General features: G+C 45.4%; 1 protein-coding gene across 1 annotated transcript in view; it reads right to left on the reverse strand.

Annotated features, from left to right (window-relative positions):
- Positions 1-455: 455 nt before the first annotated feature.
- The window catches only part of LOC120637620 (DNA ligase 1), a 31,036-nt gene continuing 8,435 nt past the window's right edge, over positions 456-23,056 (reverse strand). Inside the window, exons 8-18 of the mRNA XM_039909524.1 lie at positions 21,075-21,159; positions 20,237-20,381; positions 17,337-17,527; positions 15,087-15,218; positions 14,896-15,016; positions 14,639-14,801; positions 14,312-14,475; positions 2,718-2,959; positions 2,166-2,312; positions 1,821-2,007; positions 456-755 (exon numbers count right to left, since the gene is read on the reverse strand). Of these exons, the coding sequence (XP_039765458.1) occupies positions 1,869-2,007; positions 2,166-2,312; positions 2,718-2,959; positions 14,312-14,475; positions 14,639-14,801; positions 14,896-15,016; positions 15,087-15,218; positions 17,337-17,527; positions 20,237-20,381; positions 21,075-21,159 (1,529 nt within the window). The 3' untranslated portion in view covers positions 456-755; positions 1,821-1,868. The remainder of the gene's footprint in view (positions 756-1,820; positions 2,008-2,165; positions 2,313-2,717; positions 2,960-14,311; positions 14,476-14,638; positions 14,802-14,895; positions 15,017-15,086; positions 15,219-17,336; positions 17,528-20,236; positions 20,382-21,074; positions 21,160-23,056) is intronic.

Genomic DNA, 23,056 nt, shown 5'->3' on the forward strand with positions numbered 1-23,056 from the left:
TGAGAAGCATGCGAGCAGTGTGTCGGTATGCGCTTATCCTAATGAGGCTTGAGCTTATTATTGTGTTACTCCACGAGGCCACGGGAGGCAGGTGCCTGTCGCATCCCAAGAATAAAATACTTAGGGGGAATAGGCAATAGCTTCATTATGGTTCCAGTTTTGATATTTTTGATATGACATCTATGACAAAATTATAAATGTAAAGATAGTTTGATTATAAAACTATCTACTAAGCGAGGTTGTTTCGCCTTTATATTAATTTTTTTTCGATAAGAGTCATTTTTATTTTAAGAAGAAATATACTACTCTCAAGTGAATCTGTCTGTGTCTAAATCAAAAAGATCCTACGAATTTGATTATCAATTTATGTTAACTAAAATGTAATAATAGATTTAAGTTAAAGTGAATAAATTGTGAAATTTGAGGTACAATTCAAATTTAATAAAACAAATACAATCTTGAAAACATGTTTATTTGTACACCTTCCACCTTTACGACCGCCGGTGTGACCGGCACAGCACTGGCAACGGCCGCAGCTTTTGTAACATCTGCTGAGTTGGTGTTGTGTCACAGAAGTTGCAGTATCCGCAGCTGTTCAACTATACACTGTTCTCTCGTAATTACAATTTACAACACCTTTGATAAAAATAGCAACTTATATCCGAGAATATCTGTTAAGTGACTCTGCCTCGAATGTCCAACCACATTCAACTAACATAATTCCATAAACTTGCGCACTATCATCGGACCGCAGTCTGAAAGTAGCAAAACATTAAGTTTCAAACATCACTTCGGCCCAACTTTAGCCCGTTTGACAAATTGAATACGCAGGCACGGTCGCGAGGACTGCACGGTGGTAATTTTTTAGAATTGGAACCCATACCATAAATCCGAAAATGTCTGTTGGTTTGTTACCTCGATGCTTGCGCATAATAAATAACTATTGATCGTTACTTTATTAAAAATTTCGAGAAACAAAATTTCATATTGATGCACAAACCGACTTGTCGAGTTTGAGCTGACCGATATTTTATGATTTTAATAAAAATAAAAAATTTGGAAAATCCAAAAGTGCACGCCTCATAATCTCATTTTTTTCACAATAAAATTGTTTTTTTTTTTAACTGAAACTTTCAATGCTCATTACAAATTATTTTTTTCATATTAATTATTATTCATTTTTTGTAAACAAGACACGGGAATGTCATAATGATTGCACATTGAAAGTTACAATTAATATTAGCTAGAATAATTACATGGAAATTTAACGACAGTGAATTGAACGCTCATATTAACTAAGAAATTATGTCGTGTGTTACTTTAGATAATTAAAAAAAAATTATTCCGATACGATCATTTTTTCGACCAATTTTGATGCCACATACACCCGTCCATACACGGACGTCCAGAAAAGATTATGTTTAATGTTATTATTTACTATGTTAAACAAAAAAATTGTTATTGAAATGTATTTTATGAGCCTCACAAATTATTTGACTTGATATTAGTGTACTCAAATTAACCTGTAAGTGCAATATAAATAACAAAAAATCAATTTCAGTTTCGAGAAAACTGCTTTTTTTGAAATGTCGAGAGTAGAGCACAACCTCAACGCTTCGCTTATGAGGCGTGCAAAAAACTTCTGTATGTTTGCAGTCGGCAGAGTGATACGCTTTTTTAGTCTCGTCTTGGGATTCATATTTTTGTATCAAATTAAGACTAACAATCATGCGAAAGAAGCTGATATGATATAATTGGAATAGAACAATGGAACCATTTAAACATTGAAATTAAACAAAAGGAGGAGAAAAAATACGAACTTCGTCAGAGGTCGTCGTTCTACAGGAAGATATGAGAAGTGCCCGCGGCTAGTAGAAGTCGTCCGCGTCGCGAGGCTTGGCCGCGGCGCCGCTGTTCTTGACCTGGTCCTGCGCCGCGTACAGGCGCGCCACCTGCTGCGCCGACGTGGCCTGCTCGGGCGCCTTGTCGTCGCGCACGCGCACGAACCTGCGCACACGGCTCGGTGAGGCGGGGCCGCGGTGAGGCGGGGCCGCGGTGAGGCGGGGCCGCGGTGAGGCGGGGCCGCGGTGAGGCGGGGCCGCGGTGAGGCGGGGCCGCGGTGAGGCGGGGCCGCACGGCGCCGGCGCGCAGGCGCGAGTACGCACCTGGGGAAGCGCAGCGACACGCCCTTGTCGGGGTGCAGCAGGCCGAGCGCGGCGCGGTGCGCGGGCGACAGCGACAGGTCGGCGCAGCGCAGCTCGCACACCAGCGCCGCGCGCAGCCACACGTCGGGCGCCAGCGCCGCACAGCACCTGCCGCGGCGGGGGCTTAGCGATACTATTAGTTATTCTAATTATATTATCATAACGGTATGGTATTTTCACAAGGTTGTAAATACTAAACTATATCAGTTTCCCACGCTGTCGGTTAACAGTTACCATACCTTTATCACGATACTCCTAAATGCGTCCAGCGGAGTGGCCAATATTAATTGATCAGAAGATTAAAATGAACAAATAGTTGAGACAGACAGTATAAATATTTACATGCACCGAATATGCTTTATTGATACACCTCGCCAAAAAGTTACGCAATGATTATAATTCTATTCTAATAAGTCTTCTTTGACCGTGAAAACTCTCGTCTCCCGGGCCTTCTGTCGAAACTGACGAACGATCTAGAATAGCGCGGGCCGACCGCCGCGAGCGGCGACTCACATGTAGTAGTTCCTGGGCGCGTCGAGCACGTGCTCCCGCAGGCGGTCGCTGAGGAGGCGCAGGTCCTCGGCGGAGAAGCCGGTGCCGACCTTGCACAGGCTCTGGAACTGCTCGGTGTCGGGGTCGTAGCACGCCAGCAGGAAGCCGCCGAACACGCCGGCGCGCTTGCCGCGGCCGTGGTACGCGCCGATGATCACCGCGTCGATGGTGTCGCCCACGCCGGCCAGGTAGTCCTTCTTGAGCTGAGCAAACTCCGAGTCAAATATTTCTTTATTCGAATAGACACATTGTTCGGGCCACTGCGTGTACCGAACACTGCACCGTCAGCAGTTTACGCAATCGTCGAGCCTCGTGGTCATAACTAGGACAGTGCACTTCGGGCCGCCACTCGACGCGTACTCATTATCAATATCATTATATCATTTAAATATCATTATCAAGTATATCATTGGAAATACAGTCCACTTATCAATCTCTAGCAATCTCTATCATTTATCATCACACCCCACATCCTTTTGGTCCTTCGAGCCTACGGTTTTTGGCAGGACCTCGAACTTATAAGTGATTGAATCAGTGACGGAACTCTTGTGAAGTGGTAGTTTATTTGTGGAGCATATCAGCAACATTTGGATTGCCATTTTATCAACCAGAACATTGGATTTATATCATTGGAGTATCAGTAAGCAGTTATATCAAGTAAGGCGTTTCTTATATTTTTTTATATCATACCTATATCAATAAATACTATCAACAATGGCATACTTATATGAATCACAAGTTGAACTGTATGCAGCGATGGAGACACTGTATACGAATATGAAGAAGGACGGAAAAGAACGAAAAGCCATCATTAATTATTTTACACGCAAACTAGAAATTCTTGAAAGCTATTGGTCGGAATATCAGGGTAATCATGAACAATTAATAGCATTGGAGGATCAAAGTTTACCATATTTCCAAGAAAAACTCTGGGAAAACGCAGGCACACTTTATCAAAAAATCAAAGACTATATCATTCAATCAATCAATAAATTCGATCAAGATCAACTCCCGGTACAAGTAAGGAGTACCGACCACCAAGCTCAAAAGATGAGCAGCCTCACGAACCCTTACAAAAAGCGGTGGATATATCAGGTGAAAACCAAAAACTCGTTAGGGAAAAGGGAAAAGTACCAACAGTAACATCATTTCAATCACGCGGATCAACAAGCAAGTCAGATGACATGCTGCACATGCAAAATATCAATTTCAAAGCTTTCATGCGCACTATCAAGGGCATTAATTTAGAGGAGATATCGGAAAAATGGGAGTTTGAAGATGTTTTATCTCAGTTGCAAGAAAGGTGGAAAGTTATAGACACTCAACATTGGAAGATTCAGGCAGAACAAGGTGAGGAAAACATTGAATATGAAAATAAATTTACATATCACGAAAACATGTATAACCGCATCAAGAAAAATATCAACTCAAAGCTCTGGTCAGTAAGCCATAGGGAAAAATCAACGCCAAAAGTAGATATACCCATATTCACGGGCAATTATCACCAATGGGTATCCTTTAAGGATTTATTCAAGGAAGCAATACATTCAAATCCAGCGTTATCAAAAGCGCAAAAAATGCAATTTCTAAAGAGTAAAGTAAAAGGTGAGGCTGAAAGACTTATCCAACATTTGCCAATAAGCTCCATTAATTATGATACATGCTGGGAGATTTTAAATCACCGGTATGAGAACAAAAAACTTATTTTTACATCGCATATTAATATTTTATTAAATATTCCAACATCCAACTACCAGTCGCTTGTACATATCAGAAAGATGCATGATGTGACTTTAGAAACTTTAAATGCCATCAAAAACTTAGAAGTAGACATCAGCACGTGGGATCCGATCATAGTTCATATTTTATCTCAAAAACTAGATGCCGAATCATACTCAGAATATCTCGATTCTTTAAAGAACTCACGAGAGCTGCCGATTTTGGAGGACTTCATGAGTTATCTAGAAAGCAAATTTACAGCTCTAGAGTCAATTGTCAGCTCGGAGTAAATGGCTCAAACAGCAGGAAAATATTAAAATAGGAGACGTCGTAGTAATAAAAGACGATAATTTACCAGCAGGGAAATGGGCAATGGGTCGCGTTACGGAAGTACATCCAGGACATGACGGACTTATTAGAGTAGTGACCTTGAAGACGAAAAATGGGCTTATGAAAAGACCAGTAGCTAAATTATCAATACTACCTTTACAACCCCAAAAAGAAGGATCGGTATATCAACAAGAAAAAGAAAGAAAAGAAGACAAATATCAGTCTAACAAAAAATATCGCAGCTCATCAAAAGTCATCAATTTTATATCAATGGCCATATCATTTATTTTGTTCATAACTTTCATATCACCGACGAACGCATCATATAACATAACTCACTTTAAAAACAATCAGTCGGTATACTTAGATTACATCTCTGATTTACAAATAATTCGGGATGAATGGACTGTGATCGTCTATTATAATATGTCACCATATTGGGAAGGGATGATAACAGTCAAAAAATTTAATAGTTATTTAGAAAAAACCTGCGAGACATTCCAGGAGCAAACACAATGTCATATGATTCTACAACAATTACAATACGATTACAATAAACTCGAGTATTATAGTGAGCTTTTGCTGAATCAGGAATTCAACGCGCACGCTAGACAGCGTCGCGGCCTTATCAATGGAATAGGATACGTCGCGAATACTTTGTTCGGCGTATTGGACGAGCGATTCGCAGAAAATTATAAGAAAGACATACAACAAGTAAGAACCAATCAAAATCATTTGGCAGCATTATGGAGAAATATAAAATTATCAATAAACATTTGAATATTTTGGATCAATCCACAATCTACATGAAAGAACAAATACAAAAGTTATCTAGTGTAGAGGACTTTACATTGTCAGCGATTACTGCAACAAACATTGTTAACAATTTAAAAAGGTCGCAAGACACACTACTGGTATGGATACATTGACAGATATTTATCATGGAAAATTAAACATTCATTTGATAACCCCTGAACAATTACGATTAGAACTACAGATAATTTCTAGTCACTTATCAAAGGACTTAACAATACCTATCGAAAATATCTACGGTAAACTTCAAGGAATTTACCATCTTTTGAAAGTGAGGGCAAGAATGACTAAAGATTATTTTATATTTGAAATTAAATTTCCATTAATTAGCAGAGACAACTATCAACTTTACAACCTTATATCTATTCCGCATCAAGTAGAAAATAATATGGTTAGTATCATTCAAATATCTGACTACGTAGCACTCAACTTGCAAAGAGATTCATTTATAACTACAACTTACAATGAGCTTCGCGATTGCCTAAACCATGAAGAAAGGTATTTATGTCAACTGAGAAACCCTGTCCGACTTTTATCATCAAATGAAAGGTTGTGTGAATTTGATACATTTAAGAACTGTAAATTTCAGAAGAGAGACTGTCAGAATCAATTAATTAAGCTGACAAATATTTATAATTACTTATATTTTTATTGTAATACCTACTCTTGGAGAATCATTTGTGGAGATGGTGTATCAAACATAAAAATTAACGGAGCAGGTATCATACACTTGAGTGAACAATGCATGGTGAAGGGAGAAGATTTTTCAATATTTTCACATCAACTAGCACCTAGAAATACCTTACATATCAACCCTGAAAGCGTTATTCCAGATATTCCAGCAATAAATAATGTCCTAAATTTGTCATTGCCTTACATAACTACTGATTTATCAGACGAAACGAGTATCAATAACAGCTTAAACAAAATCAAGGAGCAAATTCAGGTGATGAAGAAGAATGCCGAGTCAGCTGAACTCGACCTATCAGGACATGATATACACCAGTATATCCTCAGTTACGGATTGATAGCTGCAGCAGCGGCCCTGGGAGGACTCATCTTGTGGAGGAGGTGAAGGCACGTACGGGTCGTGCCTCCCTCCCCCGCCCCCGCTCCAGAGGCGAAACAAAGTGATTTTAGTGAAGTGAGTGTGTGCGTGAATAAATCTAAAAATAAAGTGAAGTGTAGTGAAAATTTAAATCAGTGTCAGTGTAGAAATGGTAGATATGGCCACGTCGCCACTGCCAAAAAAGTGCGTTCGGTTTTTTGACTATGAAGAACATTCTAAGGTTTAGTTAAGAATCATAAAATGTATTAATCATCAGTTCATGCCTTTTGTTAATTGCTTAATCATTATCATTGTCATTTCAATTTTATTGTGATCATTTGTTATCATTGCACCTCTCATCTCGCGGTCGGGAGCATGTTCGGGCCACTGCGTGTACCGAACACTGCACCGTCAGCAGTTTACGCAATCGTCGAGCCTCGTGGCCATAACTAGGACAGTGCACTTCGGGCCGCCACTCGACGCGTACTCATTATCAATATCATTATATCATTTACATATCATTATCAAGTATATCATTGGAAATACAGTCCACTTATCAATCTCTAGCAATCTCTATCATTTATCATCATTCCACAAAGGACTACACCCCACACACATAGATTGAACTTTTGATGCGTACATGTTAAATATGACAGAAAAGTGAGTTGATGGCGATAACTTTATTCGTCGACGTAAAACTAAAGCTACGAGGATTCCACACGTTTTTTTATCACCATCTCACATTGTCATTTAAAAATATTTAAGAAGCAACCTGGGCCCCAAGTCTGCTATTACAATTGTGTGTCAGTGATCGATCAGTTACTTCATAATTGTCAATTTTGGCATATTTGGTAGTCTGCTAACACAATGGTGTCATTATGGTGTCATTATGATTTTCCGATGGAAAACCACTGACACTTCAATGAACATTTGCTAGTCTGCTGCACAATGACAATTCAATGATCGCACGAATTGGTAGTCTGCTAATATTTTGACAGTTCTATTGATCATTGTGAGACCATTGAGACGCAATTCTGCAGTCATTGCCTTTTAGCAATATTATTGTTGATTACAATTAAATTGTGAAGTGTGAGATCATAATATTCAGATTAAGGTGGAATATTTTTAAGTTGGCTAAGACTATTGATGTTCTTCAATACCATTTGATTAAGCGTAGCAGGCGCCGTCGAGCCCGCAGCTTGCTAAGAAACAATGTAGACTACTTTAGGATATTCCCGATGCGGAATTTATAAAAAAAGGAGTTGCTTGGGAAGCAGACTGTAATGAGTCAAGTGTGGGAGCTCGCTCCACTTAGGCATTCCTAAACCACTGTAAGAAAACAACTTTAATTTTCGTTGCTTTTTAATTAAGTATAGTACCTATATCTCAGAATAAGTTATGATGGCATGGCTGTAATGCTAATATTTCTGTTGCAGTTACTGGTAGCACTAGCATTTTATGCATCTGGCTCTAAAAAACGATTAACGATTGGGCAGAGAGCCCCCCACAATGTTTCTCAGATCACTGCCTCAAGAGCTGTGGGACAAATAACGGAGGTGCTTAACACCAAATTTAATAAAAAGTGTTAAATGTCCAGAGTGATAAGGATGCTGAAGTGGAGTGATGGATGAAGGAAGAAATTATATTTTACTAGTTATATGCTGAGTACTTTACCAAGAAGAATGCTTTTTCAGCTTCTATGAAAAAAAATTACTTCAGATATCATAGATGGGACACATGTGGCAATAATAAGGCCAAATGTTCATGAAAGGCAATATTATAACACTAAGGTATTCCATTCCCTAACTGTTATATTAGTAACTTTAATATTGAACTCATATTTTAATATTATGTGATATATCTAGCCAATAATCTTCAATTTATTTAACAATCTGTGACGCAGATTTAAATATATTGTGCCTGCAACCCAGGCTCTGCTCTTAACACCAATGTGTGGCAGAGTCACCCACTCAGCCAACACTTAACTCCATTAAATGATAATGGGGCATGAGGTTTTTATTAGGTATTACTTATTTTAGGTTTTTTTAATTAATTCCAATATAGATTTTTAATCGTCAAGGTTAATATTGGTTGGATTTTCAGGTGAGTTTTTCCTCTGTGGAAAACTATGATGACCACAACTTAAATACTATAGAGGGGAGATACACCACACTACTCTATGCATGAAACTTGTGACTGTATGCAATACAGTAGAGCGCTGTAAAAGTATATTGGAAGAATGTTTCAGGTAAAGTAAATAAAATGCTATAGATAGCATGTTAGGGTCTCCTAGATTGAAAACTGTAGTAAATCATGTACATAGTTTGATGGTCAAGAGTTTTATTTCCAAATATCTTTTTCTGGTAATTGTTTAGAGCAAGTATGCATTATAATGCATACTTGCTCTAAACAATTGCACTGCTGGCAAGATTGCAGATGCATGTTGTGTTTGGCACAATATAAAAGCCACAACACAATTAAAGCAATTCTTCTGCAAGAGGCATTTAACTTTTGTGTGTTATTAAAATTATTTTTATAAATCTATGAGGAGACAAATAATACGAGTTAATAAAGATAAGACACTGAACAATGATTTTTATTTACAGTAATTTAGTTTACAAATGAATACATGTAAAAAATGAAGACTCTTCAGCTGGCTTCCAATAAAAGCAGGAGGATATAATTTCATTTTGAAATCCAAACCTTTATTGTTACCCTTTTTATATTCATTGCAAGAATTATTTATTTTATCTGATGAAGTTCCTTATAGATAGAGGACAGAATTCTTCAACAGATAACAGCAAATCACTTTGTTCGCAACTAAAGCCGAGTTGGAAAGCTCTATCTCATAAGGACTTGGTTCACAGAGACTTCAACTAGTAAACCAGGGTCTGCTTGAAGGTTGGGCACTGCAGCAGGCTCTTTTTTTTTTTTTTTTTTTTTTTATATTTATAGACGAGCGCTTGACTGCAATCACACCTGATGGTAAGCGATGATGCAGCCTAAGGTGGAGCGCGCTTGCCTAGAAGATGCCTATTCACTCTTGATTTGAAGGTACTAATGTTGAAAGAACTGGGGAAAATGGAAGCTGGAAGAGCATTCCAGATCCTAGCGGTGCGAATTAGAAACGAAGATGCGAAGCGCTTCGTACGCGTCCGCGGTATATCGACCACGTAGGGATGCAGATCCTTCCGGTGCCTCGCGGTTCGATGGTAAAAAGGCGAGGGGGGAACTAGATCAAATAGTTCTTGAGCACACTCTCCGAAATATATCCTATAGAATACCGAAAGGCAGGCAACCTTGCGACGATGTTCCAAACTCTTAAGTTTTTTATTGGCTAGGTCACCGATGAGCCTTCTAGCACGGCGATCAACCGAATCCAGGGCATCAAGCTGATACTTGGCAGAGCCATCCCATAAATGGGAACAGTACTCCATGCACGATCGAACTTGAGCTTGGTACAAGGTAAGAAGCTGTTCAGGCGTGAAGTACCGCTTGACCTTATTGAGGATGCCAAGTTTCTTGCCAGCTGTTTTTGCCCTGGATTCGATGTATTGTCCAAAGTTGAGGTTGGATGAAATATTGACACCTAGAAGCTCTAGACTGTCGGTAATAGGCAAAGATATACCTCGGAAAGTCGGAGTCAGGGGAAATGGACTCCGTTTGGTAGTAAATAAACACGCTTGCGTTTTGGTAGCATTAAATTTGACCAAATTGGCGTCTCCCCAATCAGACACCTCATTTAAGGTCAGATTAATGCGTTCCACCAAAGCCTCTCTGTGTCCTAAAATTTCAGCACCACTAGCACGGGGACCGGGCATATATCTCTCCGTTACAGTGCTATCATCTGCGTACCCAAAGATACCGGGTTTCAACAGATCATTAATGTGAAGCAGAAAAAGTGTAGCGGAGAGAACAGACCCCTGAGGGACACCGGCATTGATTGCCATTTGATCTGACGAGGAGCCATCTAAGACAACTCGAAAAGATCGACCACTCAGGAAATCAGATATCCAGTTGATGAGACTAGTGGGTATCCCGTAGCTAGGTAACCTATTTAAAAGGCCTTCATGCCAGACCCGGTCAAAAGCCTTTGACACGTCAAGGGAAACGGCTAGCGCTTCACCATGTTTGTCAATGGCCTCGCCCCAGATGTGAGTGGCATACACTAAAAGATCCCCCGTCGATCTATTTCGACGAAAGCCGTACTGTTGATCCGACAGAAGGTCATTTTTCTCGAGGTATGCCAGGAGCCGGTGGTTCAATACACGCTCCATACTTTTGCAAAGTACGGAGGTGATTGCAATAGGCCTGTAGTTGGCCGGGTCTGCACGACTACCCTTCTTAGGTACCGGTTGTACGTTGGCAACCTTCCAAGCTTTCGGGATTCGGGCATTTTTGAACGAGAGGCGAAACAAACGTGTTAGTACTGGAGACAGCTCGGCAGCACAGGTTCTGAGCACTATTGCTGGTATCCCGTCTGGGCCGCTGGCCTTATTCACGTCTAGATTACGCAGCACTTTTAAAACCTCACCTTGGCGAATTTTTATCTCTGCCATGACGGAGTCGCAGGGTGAAAGGGTAGGTGGAGAGGCGCTTCCAGAATCGAGACGTGAGTTTTCAGCAAACAGAGTCGCTAAGATGTTAGCTTTTTCTGTTGCAGTAAAAGCCAGCGCCCCATCCGGTTTTAGCAGAGGTGGCAGCGAAGGACGGCAGAAGTTCGTTTCCACCGACCTCGAAAGAGACCAAAAGGCTTTACTTCCACGCGGATATGACGCTAATTTGGCCCCAATTCGATTAGTGCGGTTGAAACGAGCCTTCTTAAGAACCTTCTTGTAAGACTTGGCGGCATAATTAAAGGCTCGTTTTTTCGTACTGATGTCCGGAGCTTTTTGGGCACGCGCGTCAGCCCATGCAGCAAAAGCCATGTTCTTACGAGCTTCAGCTTGGGCGCATTCTGCATTGTACCAGCTCTTGTCAAAAGACTGTGGACAAAGGCATATATTATGAGTATATGTGTTCCAAGGGTTAAACATAGTGTTTTGTCCTATTAATCTATTGTTTTTAAATATTCTACAACAATTTTTTACTCTGTTACAGGGATGCTGGTCACAATTTGTGCAATACCTTAAATGGGTCCACAAGTTAATAAAAGATAAAAATTTTAAAAGAAAATAGAATGGAATGAAAACCTCCTAGCTTTAGTTTTAAGTTAAAAAATGTAGTTAGCACCACCATGATAAGTACAAGTTCATTAGCACCTGTGATAAGCGTACATGAATAAAGAATAAGAATTTTATTAAATTTTTGATTACTCCCCATATTTGTTTTTTTTAATTAAATTACCAGAGATACTGTTGGAAACACACCAATTTGATACCTACTTAGACTTCATATCATGCTTAAACAGTACAAGATTGCATTACTTACTTTCGCTCTTCAGTGGGAATTTATTTATAAAATTTGAGCGTAGGTACGCAACCCAATGTCGCTTCGCCTGGCAACGTCCGTTATTGGTACAGCTGCAGTGTCCAGGCTGATCTGTCTAACTCTCCAAAAGCAGCGACGAAGTTTGCTCGATGAGGAGCATTTTGTTTGTTTTGATTATAATTTATATATTTTCACTAGCACAAAATAACGTCAATGAAATTTAATGTCAATTCGACAGTTACAGATTAAAAATAATTATTTTTGACAAAATTTGGCACACAAAATATTTGTTTTTTGGGTTCCTTCGATTGTTTTACCAAATGTGATACAAAGTTCGTCTTTAGAACACAAATCAATAACATTTAAAAATATTTCTAATCAAAAATTCGCTTAATTGGACATTATTAATTAATGGTAGTTTTTTTAATTTTACTTCTCAAACACAGTTTGACCAAATGGCAACACTGATTCTCTTTCTACCACAATGCAATTATCATCCAATTACAATCCAATTGTAAGACCATTGTGAATTTAGTAGACTAGCGACTTTGGGCACAATGATAATTGGATTGCAATGGAATGGTGTCATAATGACAAATCTTGTAAAATAGCAGACTTGGGGCCCTGGTTGGCGTGGTCTTTAAAACGATAATAGGAATTTTCTATAACCTTACGCTTAATACCTTACTTAAAACTTTTTAAGAGACATCTCCAAGATGTCAACTGGTAGTTTATCATAAAATTGCATACAATTTTCTTTAAATGAATTACTTATTTTATTACACTGCAAAATTATCTTTGCTTCTAATGATCAAATTATTGCAGTCACATTTTCTCTTAAATTTAGTAAATATATTTTTGTGAACATTTAATGGATGTTTAATATTTTCAAATTTGTATTGGCTAAGCACTATCATTATCTTAACATATTTAAATTGATCTCTCAATGACTCTCTCCATTTTATAGTGCCAATATTAGCAGCATTACCTCATAGTAATATTCCATATGACATAAAGCTGTGAAAGTAACTAAAATAGACTAGCAGTTTCTATGTCCGTCAGGTAGCATATGGCGTATCTTCTTTACTGCATAGGCAGCAGAACTAAGCATATTTGATAAATTATTTACTTGAGGGCCCCATTGAATATTAGCATTTAGCGTTATTCGTAGAAATACTGTCACATGATTTTATTACTTTACTGATTAAATTATTCATTATTAATAAGAATAGTGGTTTTCACATGTTTAACACTTGGTAATGTTAATTTTATGCACTTCGTATTTTTTTTACCATTTTATTTTACAACTGTAACTGTACTTCAGACTAAAGAGTGGTTTACATCGTCAAAATCTAAATTATCAGCAAACAATACTATACTTTGATTGTCCTTAGTAGGAAAAGGAAGGTCATTAATATAAATAGGTCTTGATATATTTGGAAACACCAATTTTCACAATCGACCCATTTTGACCGCTTTCCAGTCAGGTCTACTATTTGAATTCTATCGCGCAAATAGTAACTCATCAAGTCAAGAGCTACACCCCGAATTATCTAGTTCCTGTAAAAGGGCTAAAATGGTGGCGTTTTCGTAAAAACATTCATTCAACTCTGCAGTGACCTTAACACAGCTCACCGAATCAAAGGCTTTCCCATAGACCACAAAAACTAAACAAAGTGGCCGATTACTCTTCTGTGTTCTGTATAATCTAAATGGTCCATGGTACTAGAGCCCTTTCGGAAACTGGCTAGAAGTCGGCTGGAAGTCGTCGAACCTATTAGCGAGACGATTTGTAATGACTCTCGAGAGCAGCTTGTGGACTTGGCTCAGCAGCGAGATGGGTCTGTAGTTCTTCAGCAATTTAAGTTGTCACTCTTATTGAACTACCAAGCTCCTGTACTATTCCTCTGGCTTTGTGCGGAATTTAAAATAATTAAATAAATCCTTTCCCTTATATTTTTTTTAAAGTAAGTTATTATGTATACAGCATAGCAGTGTGACATAGCACGGTTAATCTCAGAATTTTCAAACGGTAAAATGTCAACAGTGGCACCGAGATGGTCTGGCAGATCATTTATATACGCCAAAAATAGAATGAGACCAAAAATGAAGCCCCGTCGGACACCCATCAAAAAAGTCGAACCCTATAACTCTGTCTTTTATAACATCTATATATCTAACACGGAGGGCCCGCGTCGCGCCGGGCCGCGCGTACCTTGAGCCAGTTGTGCGAGCGGCGCGCGATGTCGTAGCGCGAGTGCTCGCCGCGCAGCGCCTTGACCATGAGCCCCTCGCACGAGCCGCGCACCGACTCCTCCAGGAACTGCTGCACCTCCTCCTCCGAGCCGCAGTCGCGCGCCTCCGCCAGCCGCCACGCGCCTGCGCACAGCACGCGCACTGCGGTATCCGGAGAGGGCAGACCCGCTCCCGATACAATATTCGAACTCGTTTCGGGCGCGCGTCAATTCACTTCGACACGTCCGCCCAAACGAGCACACAAATGCAAGAAACTCGATAAACATCTCATTTGCATGCGGCTCACCCGCAACTTCCCGGAAGTGTTCCCGCAGCAGCGCGCGGCGCTCGACCAGCGGCCGGCGCACGAGCGCGCGGCCGTTGAGGAACAGCAGGTCGAACACGAACACGCACACCTGCACCGCGATGTCCCGCTCCGCCGCGTCCTTGCGCTTGCGCGTCGCCAGCACCTGCGGGCGAGCGGACGGGTCCGGGAGTCGGGAGGCGTGTCGGACCGGCCGGCCGGCGGGCGTCGGACCGGCCGGCGGGCGGTCGTCGGCGCACCTGGAAGGGCAGGATCTGCTCGGTCGCCGGGTCGTAGGCCACGGCCTCGCAGTCCAGCACGCAACTCTTCACCGAGTCTTTGAGCAGCGCCGGCAGCCGTTTCAGCACGTCCGGGTACTTGCTGCACACGACAGTCGTATCATGTTATGCGAACGGAACACGAAGAGGCCGCGCCCGGTGGGGCGGCTCACCTGGTGTTGTTCTCCTGGTTGCGGCTGAATATGGCCGCCTCGCCCAGCCGCGGCGCGTCGTCCCCGGGCACGTGTATCTGCGCGCGCTCTCCGTCGTACTTCCACTCGCAAGTGAACTCCTCGTTTTCGAATCTGTCGACGCAAACTTGCAGTTAGATAAACATTTATTTTATGGACGTTTCGGTACTTCTCTCTTCACCGGTTCGCTGAGCGTCGACCGGAAGCTTAAATGTATTTTAGATACATACATTTTAATTTTTTTTGTGACTCGAGCATGTCGCTCGCAGGCGGGAGTGCGCGCGTGTCCGCGTGCGCGTGTGGCCACTCACCGGTTGAACACCTCGTGCACGCCCTTCGTGGGGTGCGCCAGCATGGGCTTGAGCGGGATGCCGGGCGTGAGGCGGCAGTGCCCGCGTGTCCGCGTGCGCGTGTGGCCACTCACCTGTTGAACACCTCGTGCACGCCCTTCGTGGGGTGCGCCAGCATGGGCTTGAGCGGGATGCCGGGCGTGAGGCGGCAGTGCCCGCGTGTCCGCGTGCGCGTGTGGCCACTCACCGGTTGAACACCTCGTGCACGCCCTTCGTGGGGTGCGCCAGCATGGGCTTGAGCGGGATGCCGGGCGTGAGGCGGCAGTGCCCGCGTGTCCGCGTGCGCGTGTGGCCACTCACCGGTTGAACACCTCGTGCACGCCCTTCGTGGGGTGCGCCAGCATGGGCTTGAGCGGGATGCCGGGCGTGAGGCGGCAGTGCCCGCGTGTCCGCGTGCGCGTGTGGCCACTCACCGGTTGAACACCTCGTGCACGCCCTTCGTGGGGTGCGCCAGCATGGGCTTGAGCGGGATGCCGGGCGTGAGGCGGCAGTGCCCGCGTATCCGCGTGCGCGTGTGGCCACTCACCGGTTGAACACCTCGTGCACGCCCTTCGTGGGGTGCGCCAGCATGGGCTTGAGCGGGATGCCGGGCGTGAGGCGGCAGTGCCCGCGTGTCCGCGTGCGCGTGTGGCCACTCACCGGTTGAACACCTCGTGCACGCCCTTCGTGGGGTGCGCCAGCATGGGCTTGAGCGGGATGCCGGGCGTGAGGCGGCAGTGCCCGCGTGTCCGCGTGCGCGTGTGGCCACTCACCGGTTGAACACCTCGTGCACGCCCTTCGTGGGGTGCGCCAGCATGGGCTTGAGCGGGATGCCGGGCGTGAGGCGGCAGTGCCCGCGTGTCCGCGTGCGCGTGTGGCCACTCACCGGTTGAACACCTCGTGCACGCCCTTCGTGGGGTGCGCCAGCATGGGCTTGAGCGGGATGCCGGGCGTGAGGCGGCAGTGCCCGCGTGTCCGCGTGCGCGTGTGGCCACTCACCGGTTGAACACCTCGTGCACGCCCTTCGTGGGGTGCGCCAGCATGGGCTTGAGCGGGATGCCGGGCGTGAGGCGGCAGTGCCCGCGTGTCCGCGTGCGCGTGTGGCCACTCACCGGTTGAACACCTCGTGCACGCCCTTCGTGGGGTGCGCCAGCATGGGCTTGAGCGGGATGCCGGGCGTGAGGCGGCAGTGCCCGCGTGTCCGCGTGCGCGTGTGGCCACTCACCGGTTGAACACCTCGTGCACGCCCTTCGTGGGGTGCGCCAGCATGGGCTTGAGCGGGATGCCGGGCGTGAGGCGGCAGTGCCCGCGTGTCCGCGTGCGCGTGTGGCCACTCACCGGTTGAACACCTCGTGCACGCCCTTCGTGGGGTGCGCCAGCATGGGCTTGAGCGGGATGCCGGGCGTGAGGCGGCAGTGCCCGCGTGTCCGCGTGCGCGTGTGGCCACTCACCGGTTGAACACCTCGTGCACGCCCTTCGTGGGGTGCGCCAGCATGGGCTTGAGCGGGATGCCGGGCGTGAGGCGGCAGTGCCCGCGTGTCCGCGTGCGCGTGTGGCCACTCACCGGTTGAACACCTCGTGCACGCCCTTCGTGGGGTGCGCCAGCATGGGCTTGAGCGGGATGCCGGGCGTGAGGCGGCAGTGCCCGCGTGTCCGCGTGCGCGTGTGGCCACTCACCGGTTGAACACCTCGTGCACGCCCTTCGTGGGGTGCGCCAGCATGGGCTTGAGCGGGATGCCGGGCGTGAGGCGGCAGTGCCCGCGTGTCCGCGTGCGCGTGTGGCCACTCACCGGTTGAACACCTCGTGCACGCCCTTCGTGGGGTGCGCCAGCATGGGCTTGAGCGGGATGCCGGGCGTGAGGCGGCAGTGCCCGCGTGTCCGCGTGCGCGTGTGGCCACTCACCGGTTGAACACCTCGTGCACGCCCTTCGTGGGGTGCGCCAGCATGGGCTTGAGCGGGATGCCGGGCGTGAGGTGGCAGTGCTCCGGCAGCGCCCGCACGCCCAGCCGCAACAGCACGGGCACGATCAAGTCGTAGTTGGGGCACTCGCAGTAGGTGGTCTTGATGAGTAGTGCGAACTCGTCCACTCGCGCCTGGCGGAGAGCAAAGAACCATTTTGAGTTTCTCCAATTATGAGTTTGACTAAAATAAATAAATTATACAGTGGCCACAAATATGTTTCAAGCTTGGTGAGGTTATGGCAGAAGTAGCGTTTACATTGGTAAAGATGAAGGTAAAGTGGTAAAGGTTATTCGTTAGTCCGTTCATGCAACGATAAAACCATGAACTAACTTGATATGTATAACTTAACATTTGCGTAGGACACTCTCCTGCAAAAAAATCTCTATGAAAATATCAAGTATTATTTATGGACATGTGAATGGACTTACTAAAGAATTCACTATCGCTTTCATAATATTAGAAGGTATTTGGAATACAAAGTATCCTATGTACAATACTTATTTTTTTTTAAATTAAAATCTATAAACTATTTTATCAGTAATAACAGAATTGCTCTTTCAAATTATTCCATAACAACTTTTGCATTTTCCTGTGCAGAGATGAACCTATAATACTGTATATAAATAAATACTCTCAAATTTGAGTTGTAGAAAGGTGCCCGCGGCACACTGTCAAAATTCTAGGGCACATGTAAACCATTTATATATTAGGGGCTCTACAAATCTGAATCCTTACTTAATATTTTTCGTTTCATTTCTTCGACGCTTCGATTAGTCCTTTCTTCACGCCTTTCTAACCCCCGCGACGCAAAAACGGCGGGTGCAATAAGTATAACGTGTGTGTACGTGAGCGTGATTGTCCGTTAGTGTGTGATTGTGAGTGTGTGTGTGTGTCAATTATAATGGACGTAATTGTGGCGTAACTGCTATTTTTACTCAACGAATTATATATACTGCTGTGCTCAATTTTTATAACTGTTATTGTAAACTGCTATAGCATTTATTGTAGGTATAAATTTTATAAAAAATTGTTATTTAGATAATTTATTTTCAAATAATTTTCAAATAATGCTTAAGGCTTGTGTAAGTCTGGAAGCGAAACTATTTTTTATTTAGAACTCAATTGACTGAACTAAAGTTTACTGGTCTATGGACTAAAGATATATAATCTGTGTCGATACATGTTTTGAACTGTGCAAAATATAGAAAATGAATTATTACTGAGGAAATGCTCTGAGGTGTGATGGCTCTACGGTGACTTATCCAACTATTCATTTACTAGCCTGTGGTAATATACCTTGGCTTTTTCATAACGGGAAAGAAAAAAAAAATGTTCTGAGTTGCAAGAATGCCATCTACTCAAAGTTCAAATTGAAGTGGTTTGCCAAATGAAAATAATTTTATCTAACTGATTAATATGAAAATGCAGATTGTTTTTATATTTTAATACTAGTAGTAGCTCATGATTTTTTTTCGTAAAACAAAACGAGAGAGTATATAAACATCAAAAATGAAAACACATAAATCTTTGAATGTTATTTTAACCCCCATGAATTGTAGTTTTTATAAATATAGAAATATTATGAATTCATAATTCTGCTGTTTATCAAACTCCATGCTAAATATAGCTTTTTTTTTTTGAGCTGTTCGATTAACGATAATATTAAGATAAACTTAACCAATAATATTGATTTTATGACCGAGTTAAGTAAGCAATGCTTTATATTTCGATCGCAAAGAAATATTGAAATTGAAATTAGTTTCATAATAATTGCCCGCCAATTCGAACACGCGTCGCGTATACATTTCATTAGTTTGTAATTGCTGTCATACGCTTCAGGTATGTAGATATTTGAATTAATTATGATTTACAAAAAATGGACGCTGTGAAGAATGGCTGTGAAGGAATTTGTTTACTTGGGTGAAATAATGTGTTCTCTTTTTCTACGAAATTCACCGTCTGGAGTTGTAACTGTGTAAGAACGTGGTGCAGGACCGAGTTTTAAATTGATATCAAACCATTATGTGGCGGTTTCTTTAAATGCACTTTATACCTTGTTTTACTTTTACTAGAAGGCTTTTCTGTGTTGATTGTAATAAAGCGATGATTTTTGATTTTGAATATCAACGTGTTCTTTTGAAAAAAATATTATTTTTAAAATGAAAAATTATTATTAAATTTTATTTTTATAGTCAAAGATTCTAACTGACTATCTATAAATGTATTTTGATTCTTAATCTGCATAACTGAGCTGAATAATAATGATTTTAATTTAAGTTTTTTATATTTTAACGAAGTTATCTAGTTATAGAAATAAAGGGTCCCTATATCAGATTTTTTTTAAAGATATTCTTTATGGTTCCAAGTGTTGAATGTGCCAATTATTTAGAAAATATGGCACTCGTTTTAATTAAAGGGGCCCATAGTCCGAAATAGTATTTGATGGAATTATAGAAAATATATATGACACTGGTCTGCCCACTGCAAATTAGCAACAGCTGTATTGGGCAGCTAGTTTTTTGGGCAGCTGTAAACCGGTCTATCATCTTCACATCTCTAACACAGTGTTTTCTATACTTATATAGGTGGGACGTAATTTTTCACAACTCTGTCCATATGGGTATCAACGTACCGGACTAGTAGAACTTAGAAGTTTATTTTATTACTTGAAAGAGCGGAGAATAGCATAGGCTACTTTTTGTCTCGGGAAAAAAAGTAGTTCACGCAGGATTTGTAGAAAACCGTAACGAGTGCGGAATAGGAACTTACGCAACAGCTAGAAGTTGATATTGGAGAAAAATCAAAACATGAGTGGTGTCAAAAGCGTAATCCTCCCTGACCTTGAACTCGTCGGCACTGATGTCGGCGGCAACGTCCAGCTCGCCCGCGCGCTCGCCCGCCGGCGGCGTGGCGGCGCTCGCCAGCGCCAGCGCCTGCAGCAGCGACTGCTCGGCCAGCCCGACGCGCAGCTTGCCTTCCAGGCTCCTGCAACACCCGTCGGGAGGGCCGGCAGCTGACACACTGGCTGCACTTTGCAATCGTCTCGGAGAAACGGGCAAGTTAAATATAGGTTGAGTACCGTAGTATTTTCCTAATATCGTTTGTGTGTAGACCTGCATAATAAAAAACTACATATTCGTAAGACACACTACGACGCCGGCGACGTCGCGGCATTTACGAGTGAAAATACCTGCGTTTGAACGATATATATCTTAATATCGAATGATATCTTAAATTGTTCAAATTGTTTCTGTATGCGCAATCGGGCACGTTCCTGATTGTTGTTTTTTAAACTTAATGTTTCTCTCGATCACTTTTTACAACATTTAATGCGTCTATTATGCTTTAACTGAGTAACACTACGAGCTTCTTCGGTATCCACTGAACCCTTTAATTCAGCCCACAAATAAAACCCACGTTGTTAAATTGATTGACTTTGCTGGCCAGTTCACAGGACCACCGCGTCCTATCCACCTGCCACTGAATTCAGAGGTTACACGAAGTCGTCGCGCACCATTTAAATTTTCACCGGATTTTATGTAAAATCGCACCATCGATAATTACTTGTGACTTGAATATTCGTACGACCTGTTAACGTTTCCCTTTTGCAGCAAAAATTATAATAATTGAATGAATGAGACGTGACGATAGACACCTGCTTATGGAGAGCCGGATTACCTTATCAAGTACCGCGCTTGAGAGTGCGTGCACGCCACGAAGAGGGACTGGATTTTGCTAATTTTCTTGTTCACCGATGCTTGGCCTGTATAAAAGAGCGAGAGAAATAATTATCTATACTTATTTTCCACTACTCGCTCGAGAATGCCTTGCAAAAATCCTTCACTAAAGAGAAAGTACGTCTTCATAACACTAATAGTGTATATTATACTAATAAAGCTTAATTTGTAAAACTCCGCGAAAAACAGGAGAATCTTTATGGTGTAATTTATAATCGTTATGCCAAACAGATAATCGGCCATGTAATCTCAACGCACGTTTCGCTTAAAAACCGGAGCATCCTCAGGAGATGTTGACTATCGGTAATATAAATTTCGACGCCCATTCCTACGATACCCATAACTACTGCGCCGCCGCGCCCGGGAGCCTGGGGCGCCCCCCCCCACCACTCACCCGTCATGGCGGCCACGTCGCGCAGCGCGGCCAGCACGCGGCGCACAGTGAGCGGCGGCGGCGCGAACATGGTGCGCTGCGCCGCGCGTGCCTGCTGCGCCGCGCCCGGGAGCCTAGGGCGCCCCCCCCCCCCACTCACCCGTCATGGCGGCCACGTCGCGCAGCGCGGCCAGCACGCGGCGCACAGTGAGCGGCGGCGGCGCGAACATGGTGCGCTGCGCCGCGCGTGCCTGCTGCGCCGCGCCCGGGAGCCTAGGGCGCCCCCCCCCCCCCACTCACCCGTCATGGCGGCCACGTCGCGCAGTGCGGCCAGCACGCGGCGCACAGTGAGCGGCGGCGGCGCGAACATGGTGCGCTGCGCCGCGCGTGCCTGCTGCGCCGCGCCCGGGAGCCTAGGGCGCCCCCCCCCCCCACTCACCCGTCATGGCGGCCACGTCGCGCAGCGCGGCCAGCACGCGGCGCACAGTGAGCGGCGGCGGCGCGAACATGGTGCGCTGCGCCGCGCGTGCCTGCTGCGCCGCGCCCGGGAGCCTAGGGCGCCCCCCCCCCCCACTCACCCGTCATGGCGGCCACGTCGCGCAGCGCGGCCAGCACGCGGCGCACAGTGAGCGGCGGCGGCGCGAACATGGTGCGCTGCGCCGCGCGTGCCTGCTGCGCCGCGCCCGGGAGCCTAGGGCGCCCCCCCCCACCACTCACCCGTCATGGCGGCCACGTCGCGCAGCGCGGCCAGCACGCGGCGCACAGTGAGCGGCGGCGGCGCGAACATGGTGCGCTGCGCCGCGCGTGCCTGCTGCGCCGCGCCCGGGAGCCTAGGGCGCCCCCCCCCCCCACTCACCCGTCATGGCGGCCACGTCGCGCAGCGCGGCCAGCACGCGGCGCACAGTGAGCGGCGGCGGCGCGAACATGGTGCGCTGCGCCGCGCGTGCCTGCTGCGCCGCGCCCGGGAGCCTAGGGCGCCCCCCCCCACCCCCCCCCCGTCATGGCGGCCACGTCGCGCAGCGCGGCCAGCACGCGGCGCACAGTGAGCGGCGGCGGCGCGAACATGGTGCGCTGCGCCGCGCGTGCCTGCTGCGCCGCCGCGCCCCCCCCCACTCACCCGTCATGGCGGCCACGTCGCGCAGCGCGGCCAGCACGCGGCGCACAGTGAGCGGCGGCGGCGCGAACATGGTGCGCTGCGCCGCGCGTGCCTGCTGCGCCGCGCCCGGGAGCCTAGGGCGCCCCCCCCCCACCACTCACCCGTCATGGCGGCCACGTCGCGCAGCGCGGCCAGCACGCGGCGCACAGTGAGCGGCGGCGGCGCGAACATGGTGCGCTGCGCCGCGCGTGCCTGCTGCGCCGCCGCCCCCCCCCCCACTCACCCGTCATGGCGGCCACGTCGCGCAGCGCGGCCAGCACGCGGCGCACAGTGAGCGGCGGCGGCGCGAACATGGTGCGCTGCGCCGCGCGTGCCTGCTGCGCCGCGCCCGGGAGCCTAGGGCGCCCCCCCCCACCACTCACCCGTCATGGCGGCCACGTCGCGCAGCGCGGCC

This window comes from Pararge aegeria, chromosome 1, assembly GCF_905163445.1.
Source record: "Pararge aegeria chromosome 1, ilParAegt1.1, whole genome shotgun sequence".
NCBI lineage: Eukaryota > Metazoa > Arthropoda > Insecta > Lepidoptera > Nymphalidae > Pararge > Pararge aegeria.